This window comes from Dipteris shenzhenensis, chromosome 30, assembly GCF_047967505.1.
Source record: "Dipteris shenzhenensis isolate YYH24624 ecotype China chromosome 30, Dip_SZ_1.0, whole genome shotgun sequence".
Classification (NCBI taxonomy): domain Eukaryota; kingdom Viridiplantae; phylum Streptophyta; class Polypodiopsida; order Gleicheniales; family Dipteridaceae; genus Dipteris; species Dipteris shenzhenensis.
In genome coordinates, this window is record NC_141625.1 from 42,646,296 (window position 1) to 42,659,382 (window position 13,087).

General features: G+C 41.8%; 1 protein-coding gene across 5 annotated transcripts in view; it reads right to left on the reverse strand.

Moving 5' to 3' along the window:
* The window catches only part of LOC147882156 (Protein kinase superfamily protein), a 125,136-nt gene that overhangs the window by 74,866 nt on the left and 37,183 nt on the right, over positions 1-13,087 (reverse strand). For all 5 annotated transcript variants that reach the window (XM_087401571.1, XM_087401572.1, XM_087401570.1 and 2 more), the window contains 7 exons: positions 10,675-10,765; positions 10,532-10,573; positions 10,208-10,316; positions 9,236-9,350; positions 9,031-9,080; positions 2,994-3,072; positions 2,686-2,736 (listed from right to left, as the gene is read on the reverse strand). In XM_087401571.1, coding sequence (XP_087257697.1) covers positions 2,686-2,736; positions 2,994-3,072; positions 9,031-9,080; positions 9,236-9,350; positions 10,208-10,316; positions 10,532-10,573; positions 10,675-10,765 — 537 coding nt within the window. The remainder of the gene's footprint in view (positions 1-2,685; positions 2,737-2,993; positions 3,073-9,030; positions 9,081-9,235; positions 9,351-10,207; positions 10,317-10,531; positions 10,574-10,674; positions 10,766-13,087) is intronic.

Sequence of the window (13,087 nt, forward strand, 5' to 3'; positions counted from 1 at the left end):
GAAAATGGATGATGTTTTGTTGGATTCTCCTCCAACTGATATGTAAATTTTTTACTTGGTTGCCTCATGAGTTTTTCTCTCTGAGGTCTTACTTGTAAATTTTCTCTTTGTACTTATTGGTGGGTTTTCACCTCTTTTTGAGGCTTCCCACACAGAAAAATTAAAGATTTCACTAAAAAATGTGTGTGTGTGTGTGTGAATTTTATCTTTGTTCGTATTGGTGGGTTTTCACCTCTTTTTGAGGTTTCCCATGCATAAATAAAAAATTTCACTTAAAAAAAAGTGTGTGTATGTGTGTGTGTGTGTCACAATCGTTCCTTGCAACAATCACTCTTCGATTGTTGCAAACTCATTGCATAGATCAGGATGTATATTTGTCTTACATGGACATCTTTGCTTGATGTACTATTTCCGCTTACCAGTTTTTTTAAAGCTAGCTATATTCTAATATAAAGCAATCAAAGATTTCACCCCCCACAAAAAAAAGTGTGCACATACACGTATATGCCCAAATAGTTGTGCAACCTGCCCATATCTAATATTGCAAATGATTTCTAATAGATGCGTAATCATCAACTTTATCGCATTTGAATCACTGAATCTTATAATTCATGGTGTGGAGGTAGGCTCCAGATGTAAAGAAGAGAGAAGAATCAGGTAGGGGAGTAAACTCAGCCCATGTGGAGTGATGTTGTCCGCATCGACCCGCATACATCACTATGTACTAGGTGCAACTTCCTGGATGCACCAAGGGTCCCTTCTTTTAGACAAACAGCACATACATGTTTTATAATTGCACGCATGGGTAGGTCGACCTGATGGAGCAAGATCTCAGAGGGCTTTTGCAGCAGAAATAAGTTCTAGGGGTCGCCTATCAGCAGCTACAAGCAGAGGCAAAATTCTTGCACAGGTCCTCAGATTGAAGCAATAGAAGGCCGAGACAAAAAACAGCCAGATCTCTTCGAATACTCCAGCATGGCTCACCAAAACTGACAGGGAGGCTCCTTGTGATGTTGTCCAGCTGATCCTAGAAGGGTTTTGCAAGATAGACTTCCATCAGAGAGAACTAAGACAAAGTGGCGAAATTTCGGCGACTTTTGCAGAGACAATATCAGGCAAAATACGTCGAATTAGGCCGAGCCCTTCGTGGTGTGGATTCGCCCTAATATGAAGTATCTCCAGCTGAAAGGATGGAGCAAACGAAGCTTTGGATGAGGAGAACTAAGGTTAAAGAAAAATGGCATAAGAGAGAAGAAGATGAAGGTGAGTTTGAAGAAGATGAAGGAGATGATGACACGTGGCATCTAACTAGGCTCATGGTGGATCATATGGCTCTGATAACAAATGAAGTAACTCAAAGGAAGACATGATGAGATCAACAATGAAGGAGAAAGTGTAATCTATTCATGAGATGAAGTACCAATATATAGGCCAGTGATACATTGTATGTGAGCTCAAGAGAGAGCATCATAGATCCACAAATCACTCCACTGATCTCTCCATGACTGTGTGCGTGACTGACTGAGGAGAACCTTCCACACTCACACCTATCTACCACGATGTCCTTTGAATGGATCATCACCAACCTGTTAAAGTTTAGATGTCCCAATCTCTCATGCCATAAGTGAGTATCGAAAATCATAGATTCAGTAATGGCATTAGCTTAAATAGCAGCCTGCTTTTCAAAGATATCACGATGATACAGCCCACTTTCAAGTGTCCCAGTGAGTACAATACAGTTATCACACCGGTTATCATATACGGTACGGCAATGACCATAAAAAAGAACTCTGAAACCATTTGTGGAGATGGCTGAAATACAAATCAGATTCTTCTTAATACTTGGAACATACAAAACTTCCACAAGTATTATTGAATTACCTGACACTGCTGTGATCAGCAATTCACCAATCCCTTTCATGAGATAAGCTACACTGTTGGCACAAGAGACAATGCCCCCGAGTGGAGCATCACTCAGGAACTGAAATAGAGATTTGCAGTAGGTAATGTGCTTAGAAGCACCGCTGTCAAAATACCAGCCTGACGTAGATTCTGAAAGAGATAAAACTAAAGCATGCAGCTCTGGATTGTAGTTGCAGGTCACAATAAATGCCCACGTATCCTGACTCCTGAGCCAAGTTTGCTGCCTCATGAAGGTGATCATGGGCAGCAGGAGCATGTGTGACTGCAAGACCTTGCTGCTATTTTTTCGTCTCCAAAGCACTCTATGGAAGGACCCTAACAATAGAGTTTTTGGTGATCCAACTCTGGTTAAATATCTCTTCTTTCGGGCAGTTTTACGACAGTATTTCTTTGACTGCCTACATGCACAGGGATATTCTTTTTTGTCTTACAATGAGATTTTCTAATGATGTAATTACACATCCTCTTCCTTGGGACTGTTTCCTGTAATATAAGAAAGTCTGAATTTCACCCAAAAAATGTGTGTGTGTGTGTGTAGAAGAGGGATTTTTATTTCATTTAATTTGTTTTTGTTTTTGTTTTTGTTTTTGGGGGGGGGGGGAGGAGAGAGAGAGAGAGAGAGAGAGAGAGAGATTCCTGCAAATGATACTCATTTTTCACGATTAAACCATGGCTCATAAAAATACATTGAAGGATATTAGCATAAATTCATATCTTTTTCCCAACAACCACCCAAAACAAGGAAACAATCACAAAAAATACCTGCGGACAACAAGTGAAAAGTATGATGGTATCCTAAACTTGAATTGATACCTACATCCAAAAAATCACAAGTACTATTAAAATCATTTAGAGGCTTCATGTTTTATTTCTTGGCCCCATCCAAAATAATGATATCCAAAAAATTGGGGGATGACTTACCTGCATTCACATCCACAAATCCTAAAACTGAGAATCTTATTTCTTTTGTCCATTCATATTTTGGGAAACATTTCCACAACAAAACTGCATAATCATTGCAAAAACATTATATTTCAAAATGAATTTTTTTCCGTCAAAGGAACCCTTACATTGTTCTACCTAGGTTCCCAGAAAGATCACCAAAGCTTACATTTCGAACACCTTTGCTAACAGCACTTTGGAAAACCCCTGTCAAAAGCAAACAATGAAAATACTAATTTCCTTCAAGGTAGTACTATTGCTTATACAAGATATTCACGACCATTGTGCTTATCTTAAGTTAAACAGAAAGCACATGCACCATCAATCAGTTATAAAAATTCTTTGCTAAACCAATCAGTACAACACTTATGAGGAACAGTAGCCAGTAATGCTCCTTGTCCAAGCACATAATATAAGAATGGTCAGTTAAGCAGCTGCACAATACTATAGTAGTCAAAGGAATGGCTAGCTTTTCTGCATGAGATCATAGTGTAGGTCCTTTTCAACGTCAACTCGGCAAGGATTTTAGTGGCATACAAAATATGACACTTTGGTTCAGACTATGAAGCAAACTCTTCAACTATGAGCATTCTAATATGTTTTATAGGCTTTTCATCCAAAATTATTGGACATGTGACATCATGCCAATACAATCCAATATATTGGTAGACCTTTTCTAAAAAAGCAGACAGAGAAAACCATCCTAAAGTAGTGCATCAGGTCTGAAATTCATGACATTCAAAGCCACACCACATTCCTAAAAGATTGCTTACCAGGCTGCAAATTTGCCTCACCACAGATTCTAATGATTGCTAGGGTTTCCTTCAATGTCAAACACCATATGTCTATTGATATACATGTGTTCTCAATGGCATAATATTGCATGTACCGTTCTTTTCTCATCGCATTATAATTGGTAGTGAATTTTCAATCCAAAAATATTTGAACGTGACAAAAGCTTTACCTTGCTGCCTGTCCTTGAGAGTATTTACGAGCATGTCTATTTTGTCTACATTCAACGATCCACTATGCCAATTATCGTGTTCCAATCCATGTTCCAAGCCAAGAGCACATTGTTCACATATAGGAGTAGTATGGTAGTCATCTGTAAATTCACTCTTCCAATGCATAATCCTTTACTAGTTACCCCAGCCTATCCATGCATGTACTAAAACAAGGGGAAGGAGGTATGTGAAACCGTCCTTCAGTTACCTAAAGGGCAGTAAACCGTAACTATCGTAGCATTCATTCCTTTCACAGCCACATTGCTTCATCCCAATCACTTCTTTTAATTAGTTGCAACTGAAAAACATTTAGAAATAAACTGAAAACGACTAGATGGAGGCTAGAATGCCCCTGCTCAAAGAAACATTACACAAGACACCGCATTGGCCCCAAATATCTTGGTGCCCCTTTCGGTATTTATTTAATTCCTCAAAAAGTGGAACTCCGCTTTACAACAAGGGAGCACCCTTATACTATTCTGCTTGCATTTTCCACTGCCAGAGCCAATACTTGGCCTCTGCCTGCATCCAATTACAATGCACCACTAGTACCCAAGTGCCAGGGTCAAAACTAAAGCATTTCTCATCAACTGTGACACCTGATTATGACAAGGCATCAATACAAATTCCCGGACATGCTCAAATTGCCTCAAGGCATGAAGCTGCAACCAATTTGTTCCTCTGGCACAAGCCAGGTATACCCTCTGTGACTGGGTTTCTACTTACAGCCTGTAATGCCCAAAAAGAACTCCATACAACAAAATGCAAAGCAACAAACTTCCACGATATCAAACGCAAACCAAAAGGAAGTCAGAATGCCCATACCCGCTGTCCATGGGAGAGGGGCAAGATTTTCCTGTACCTATCCTCTGCCCAAGCCCCCAGGAGTGTAGAAAAGACTTCCAACCAAGGGGAAAGAGAGAGAAAGTGAGAGATACAGATTCAGAGAGCTGAAAACAGAAAGACGAGCAAGGCTCACGGGTGTAGAGGCTTGGGCGAGCAAAGAAGGGCTATCTTCCATGGCAAAATCCACCTGTAGCTTGGAATTGACCCGTGCAGCTTCAACTGACAGCGCTGCTTCGGAATGAGTGCTTCGGAAAGCATGCAGCAGCAATTCAGCGAGCAAAAACACCTCTGGATGTGGGCAGCAGCCTCGAGGTATGTGCAGCTGTCTCAGGAGGTGTGCAAGCAGCAAACCAATGCCAAATCAGGCCCGTACAACAGCCTTTAGGACTGCGTACAGTGTGGAACATATCCGTACAGCAGCCTTTAATGGCCATACAGCTGCTTTAATGGCCCGTACAGTCCGTACGGGGGACCTTGAATGCAGCACCTGCAGTCCATACAGCTGTACGGACTGCCTCGAAATGCATGGAGACCCAAGAAATGCGTGGAGCGGGGAAAGAAAAAGAAAGAAAGAAAGAAAGAAAGTTTATTAATGTCCACTGGAGACCAAAAGGTCTATGGAACAGCAAGAAACCCTCTAGTACATCTGCTTTAGGGAGGGCACATGGCAGCTCCCAAGGAGTGCAAAAAGCCACCCCCATTATTTAGAATACCTACATGATAGTCTGGAAGAGTAAATAGCCAGCCATACATCACTTTAAGACTGAGAGTCTTTTGGTTTTGATTTGAACTCTTTGATTAGTGCTACGCCTTCATGGTAAACTACCCATTTTCCATCCTTTATGGCCGCCCTGACTTTAGCTAATTCAGCTCCCTTAATCTTAAGTTGAGCTTGTGTAAGCTCCTCTGCTATCCATACTTTGGTGCCCTTCAACTTGTAAGATTGTCGAAGAAGCTTAATCTGCATATCCTTTGACTTCAGTGTAAGGCTACCTGCTGTACGGACCAGGGGTACGGACGACAAAGGTACAAATGGGCAATGACTATAGCAATCCAGCTGACTTAAGCCTATCATACTTTACCTTCTGACAAGTGATGCATGTCTTGACATAAGCCTCTACATCCTTCCTCAAAGTCGGCTAGTAGAAGAAGTGCTCCACACCTTTGACTGTGGCTTCCATGCCTTGATGTCTTGCATATGTTGGGGCATGACTCTCCATCAAAACCTTTGGCCTCAATTGCTTTGTGACACAAAGTCTACCACGCATCATCAGAAATCCATCCTTAAGCATATAGTGCTCATGTCGATCGCCCTCAACCAACTGATCATAAATCCTTGCAAAATCGTCATCATTGGCATACTGATCCTTCATGGCATCAAGTTCACTGTGGTATGCAATGGTGACAGCTGAAACTTGCAGTTTCTTTGACACTGCATCATGAGTGGACTTCCTGGAAAGTGCATCTACAACGACATTCTTCTTGCCAGGCACATGCACAATCTGAAAATGAAACATTGAGAGGAAGTTTGCCCACCGCATGTGCTTTTCTGACAGCTTTCACTGAGTGAGAAAGTACCTTAAGGATTGGTGATCCGTCTAGACATAGAAATCAGCACCTATGAGGTAATGCTTCCAAGTAGAAACAGCATGTATGACAGCTGCCATCTCTTTCTCATATATCCCAAAATTTATCTCCGCATCGGTGAGCACTCTGCTCTCATACGCAACCACTCTACCATCCTGCATAAGTACTCCTCCTATGCTGTTCCCGCAGGCATCACACTAGACAACAAAGGGCTTGCGTAAGTCTGGCAAAATTATGACAGCATAGCTTCTCATTAGGCTCTTCGAAATCTGCAATTTCCTTAGAACCCCATCTGATGACAATCCTTTCTTCTGTAGGGCATGGAGAGGCGATGCTATTTCAGCAAAATAGCGGATAAACCGCCTGTAGTACTAGCATAAACCAAGAAAGCTCCGTACTTCATGGATGTTTTTCAACGGTGGCCAATTCCCTCCCTGAGAAGTCCTCATTGATAGTATCACCTATAAGTAACAACTCTGTAGAGCTATCCACAACAACTAGGCCCACCAACAAACATAATGCTGAAACTTCCTCTTGTGTGCCTCTGAATCTCATCCTTCCGTTATAGCCCACAATCCACGCACAACCATGTGACTCCGAATCTCGATCTTCCAGATCAGGTAGGTTGCCCAATCTAGCTTCCCCGTCGAACCAAAAATTGAAATAAGCATCAGCATGTGGTTCACCATCTGCACCTGCAGGGTGAACTGTTACAAGGACTCACCTTCTTGTCAGATTGCTACTGATCAGAAGTCGCCTTCCTCTTTCAGTTGTCGATGTTGATCTCTTAGTAGATGGCTTGATCATCAAGGCATACGCCTCCCATCTTCAAATCTTAGCCTCCAATGAAACCCTAGTCTCTTAGATCTCACTTCCAAGCTCACCACTGTCACACAGCTCTCCAGATAGCCAGCCGGGGCTCCCCTACCATGTTAGAAAAACCTAGACCCTCGGCTAGTTTGTCCACACAGTGGACACAGAAATGGATTAAGGTGTGTGCAACGGAAGAATCTTAGAGAGGAGAAGGGAGTGATTTGATTCAAAACTTGAAACTTTCTCTGTCCACAAGAGAGAGCCACAAGCACCAAATTCAAGAGATGGACAACAGTAGAGCCGACCCAATCTGTGCTGACCCGAGTCCTGACTAGACCAGGCCTATATATAAGGCCATCTTCACCTCTGCTGCTGACCTGTCCTGACTAGACCACATGCTCTCCTACTAGCTGTAGGTATGCACCAAGATCTGCTCCAAATGGTGAGGGCTGCTTCCTGTCTGAACTACCAAAATGGCCCCCAATGAAGCCTTTTATAGAGGGCCAGTCTGGAGGTCCAGCCAGCCAGCCACAACTGGGCCGACCCAGTCTGTGCTGACCCGAGTCCTGACTAGACCAGGCCTATATAAGGCCATCTTCACCTCTGCTGCTGACCTGTCCAAGACTGCCTTTGGCAGTCTGTAATGTTCTGTACAGGCTGCTGGCTTCTGCTGCAGCGACCTACCAGTCTGTAGACCTATGGGCTTTCTTCTCTTGCCCATATCTCTGTGCACAGCCTGCCATAGCCATTGCTCCAGCCCTGCTGCTCCTTTCTGCAAATCTGCCAACCAGTCTGCCCTCTCACAGGCCCTGCAGCTATTCCATACAATGATTGTGCAGCCTGCAGGCCTCCTTTCATGCTGCTCCACCTTCTGTACCTGTTGCTGCAACATCCGTACAGGTATGTACTCTTTTCAAACTCTGTTACCAGCCCTTAGTCTTGGACTGTGTGTCAGCCCATGTAGCAGCTCATGCGGCAGCCTACAGTGCTGCCCACACACTTGCCTTGTGGATGATTCCCTCCACCTAATCTACCCATGTGGCATCCAAACCTGATGCTCACACAGTAGAATCTCAGACCCCGCAATCTAACATTGGTATCAAGTCCCAGTGCTCTCCTCATATGGGGGGTTACAGGTGGCACAATGGACCCTAAATTGCAACAATTACGAACTACAATTTGAACATGTGAGACAAGAAAACAGAAAAAATAAAAGTCTCCAATGATTGGAAAAACTGGAGGAAGATGCACTTCCACCCTCCTGTGGCACTCAGCAGCATTTGGAGTTCCGAATCGAAATCTCATTTCTAATATATATATTATAATGATAATAAGTAAGTATATGGTTCCATAAATCATAAATTAAGAAAGAATTGTATATTCCTTTGAGAAATATATTAGCATGGTTGGTGTCAAAAATTATCGCTCTGACTTTTCTGCTCGTAGGTTTTTGCTAGAAAATTGTGCTCATCCATTCCTAAGGAAGGCCCTAAGGATGAATTGAAAACTTGGAGACCCTCACAATGTTAAACTGCAGTTACAAGATTTTTGCCAAAGTTTTAGCTTTAAGGATTCAAAACAAAATGAAAGATTGGATACTACCAGAGCAAAAAGGGTTCATCAAGGGACGTCACCTTTTAGAAGCTATCATAAACATTTGGGAAGGGTGTGAGTATGCTAAAGAGACCTCAGACCAAAGCAGCTACACTTGTTGACTATTAATGCTTTTCAGAATCTTCTCATTTTGCTGAAGAACTGTGCCAACGTGTACTTTAAACATACTTGCACAAGCATCAAGCCTGAAAGGTTTTCCTAAAGAAAACAACTGCCTCCTTACTTACAGGATCGGTTAAGGCTATGACCAACCATAAATAGACAGGACAAAACATATCTTGCTTTCTAAGAATTACCTCACCTGTCAAGGCTTTTGACACATCACTCATCTGAGAAGCTGCAGGTAGAAGCCTGTCACACATTTTCCACGCTGATGTAAGACACAAGAAGTTCCACACTGTGTCATCTTACAGACACATATAATCAAAGAAGACCAGATATAACATTAAAAGAATGGAATACACCATGACAGACCACATGAGATCTTGCATGCTGATAAGACATACCCAAGTGTAACAAAGTCTTCAGCCAAAGCATCAAAATCACGGTTCACCAGATGCAAGCAGGCTTCAATTAATCCATCCCGAAGATTTTGCTTAATTTCACCCATCATGCCAAAATCTGCAAAAAATAGTATCTTTGGATTAATTGAAGAATTTTAAGAAGATATTGGAAGACATTGCAATCGTCAGGCAGTAACAAGGGGAAAACATGTACAACTCAAAGTAACTATATTCCACATGCAGTAACAAGGGAGAAACATGTACAGCTCACGTAATTATATTCAGCATGTACAAGAAGCGAAAATCATGAGCTTGCTAGAATTTATAGGAAACTTGAGTTTCTAAGCTAGTCATGGAGGATGATCTATGACCTTGTGAATGAAAAACTGACATTGTTTAAGCATAGAAGGTATAGCTTCCATGCCAAGAGCTGGGCAACTATTCACAGGGTGGCCAATAAACACTAAATATAAGTAAACAATCTTAAGCATAACTCTGCTTGTGTAAAATAAACAATAGTCTTGTGGATCCATGCCAAGAGCTGGGCAACTATTAACACTAAATATAAGTAAACAATCTTAAGCATAACTCTGCTTGTATAAAATAAACAATAGTCTTGTGGATTACAAAAACAGTATTCATCCAAATATGTTTCTGAAGTTGGTCTCACCTCTCAAGAATGTTCCTTAGCCACAAAAATTAATGTTAATGTGACTTGTACAAACCAATTATTCTAAATTACCAATCATCACATATAACATTCTTCTCTTTTGCGAACAGCACATATATTTCATGTGATCATCGAGGGGTTTGCAATCATATTCTCGTATTAGATTATTAATTTAACAGAGTAATACAAACACTAGCTGGCGCATCAAAACAATAAGAAATCGCTAAGATTGAGTTTTTCGTTTCCTTTTATCATCATGTGGATTAGTAATATAATAGTGTTAGGAAGGCAGACAAATCGCTTACCAAGATATGCCAACTTCCCATCATAGGTCCGCATAAGATTGCCAGGATGAGGATCCGCATGATAAAATCCATTATCAAGAAGCTGAGTCAGCGAGCAGTATACGCCAACCTGAACATTTACGAAACAAAACAATGTAAAAGATTGTCATTTCCATTTGCCAAAGTACATAACTGCCGTGCCCGGGGAAGATGTTCACTACTTGAGGTCTGCACCAGCCATGGCGGACATACAAGCATCATACATGTGTAGTTTATATCTAATTGACTAGTACAGTGTTAAAATATTCTATATTTCGCAAGTGTAGACCTCATGACATTCCGTACCTCAACAAGATGTAGATCATTGACTTCGGACAGTTTCTGCCCCTGCATATTTGCATCAACTTGAATATTAAATCAATGAGAAGAGGATAACTTTACATGTTCCCAGAAAAGAGAAAGATAGATAATTTCAGAGAAAATTTTACCTCGACCCATTCCATTACTAAAACTCTCCGGCTAGACAATTCTGGAAGCATTTCTGGCACTACAACATCTGGTAGACATCCAAATGTTTTCCTACACAGGCATTAACATGTTTTGAGGAAAAAAGTATTTGCAAAAAAACAAAAAAAGTAACAAATAATGTTTTGCTTGCAAGTTTTTTTTTTCAATGAAAAGACTTTTTTTATGCATGAAAAAAACCCCAAGAGAAATGCTCGCGGCAGAAATACATCATAGATAGCATGAAAAACAAAATAGCCTGAGTGGGCAAACAACCTACTCATCAAGAAGAGCTAGTAAAGTACCAAGGTTGACGTTGAAACAACCTCAAACCTGTGCTGGACTCCAAGGATAAAGGGGAGCCACTCCACTCCCTAAGACAAATATTCCTCCTAGCAGAGGCTGCCGAGAAGACCCCTGCATGCTCAACCGAACGGCATCAAAGTGTGCACAGTATCTCTCCAAATACTAGCCAATGTCTGCAAAGGGTGGACCTAGGAGCCATCATGAGCCTCTGTGCATCTAGATCTCCATATATGCCATGCTAAAATGCTCTCTAAAATCTCCTAAAAGGTATCCACCAAGGCATGTGCAAGTCTGTAAGGAGATTGGGGAACATCATCCACTGAGTATGACTCGACAAACTGTCATCGAACCGAAAGAGCCCAAGAAGAGTCACAACTCTCATAACAGATTAGGGGACAAGAAAAGAGAGCCAAGCCACCGATCCCTAGGTCATGAAGAAGGGGAGGGAACAAAATTACTCGAAAGTCTAGCAATCTCCTTGCAGATACACCTCACATGTCTGCAATCCCGTAGACAATGCTGAATGGACTCCTCAACAGAAAGGCAGCAAGGGCAAGTAGGGGCTGATCCAAACCTAGATCTCCATAGGTTTACTGCAAACCCTCCATGAAGAGAAATCCAAAAGAGAATAGTGAATTCTCTATTCCAGACGGACTTCTAGAGTCTTCTCCAAAAAGATTTCCACAAGACTTTAGAAATCTGAAATTTCTCCCAATGAGGAGCTCTAATGGGCTTCCAACCCCTAAGACTCAGATGAAGCCTCTTGGCATTGCTGACTATGTAGCCAAAGAAAGGGAGGCTATTTTGATGGCTCCCTACATCAATCTACTTCCACTCCCTCGGGTCCCACTACAAACACTTTATGGGGACACCTCCACAAAGCCAATTCCTCCATGAACCCAGGGGAATGTGATCCGAGCTTGGGTCTAGGTACCAACCTGAACTCAAGAAGAGAGTCGCCAGAAATGTTTTTAGAAACATTTCTAGAAATGGATTCAAGCTTTCTTTTAGAAACATTTCAAATTTCACAAAGGAGTTTCATCTAGAAACGTGCATAATTAATATATGTAAATTATAGAATGTAGCAATACATATACTCTGAAATACTGAAGTCCAATACACTTGTGAGGACTCAAACTTGTATTCAAAGATTTTATTGTACACATGGGACCAGCTCTAGTGTTTGGGCATCAATGATCATACTTGCAACTTGCAAGGGAAGGGGATGGAGAGGATAAGGGAATGAAATGGAGAGAAGAGCTCTCATATGCAGCAGTCAGCCCAAGCTGCAGTGACCCACTTGCAAGATGAGAGCACAAGCAAAGGGAATGTGAGGGATAAGGGATGGAGAGGCTAGTGGACAAGCAAAGGGAATGTGAGAGCTTAGTAATATGAGGGATAAGGGATGGAGAGGCTAGTGGACCATAGTAGGGTGGTAGAGCAGCTGAGCAAGTAGGCAAGGATGCGCAGTAGGAGCATCAAATAGGCGCAAGGACATGGCAAGGGTAGAAAATGAAAAAAGGCGGCTGTACACTTTTCACCTAGAACCCTAATTTAGGGTTGCATCAAAAAACAGACCATTCAGCTGTTTTGATGAGACGTTTTGGGTAGAAACGTTTCGAAACGTTTCTACAGCCCGAAACACATTTTTCAGTGACTCTGGTCAAGAAACATTGCTCTACAAGACCTAAAAGTCTGACAGGCTCATATACAATGGCTGCAAGGATATCCTCATTCCTGGACCTGGATAACTTGCCCTTGGAATGAACATTGAAAACCAAGAACGTCATCAAAGCCCTATGACTTGGAGTGGGATACCTAATCTATGTAGAGCGATGGTAAGGTCTACATCTATGAAAAACCAATCAAAGGGTAGGGTTGCATCAATTTGCTCAATTCTTCTTTCACTTTCCCTGAGGTAACTTACCAACTCAAGCTGCAATCATCCGTAAGGCTTTTGAAATCCTTTCTAGAATGCAGAAAGGAAGTGGGTCCTCTCTCCCATGTAACCAAAAGTTTAAGAGGTTTGCCATGATCATGAAGTATGATGTCATTTCACATGGCATGCTGCCTATCACTCCCTCCTAGAGA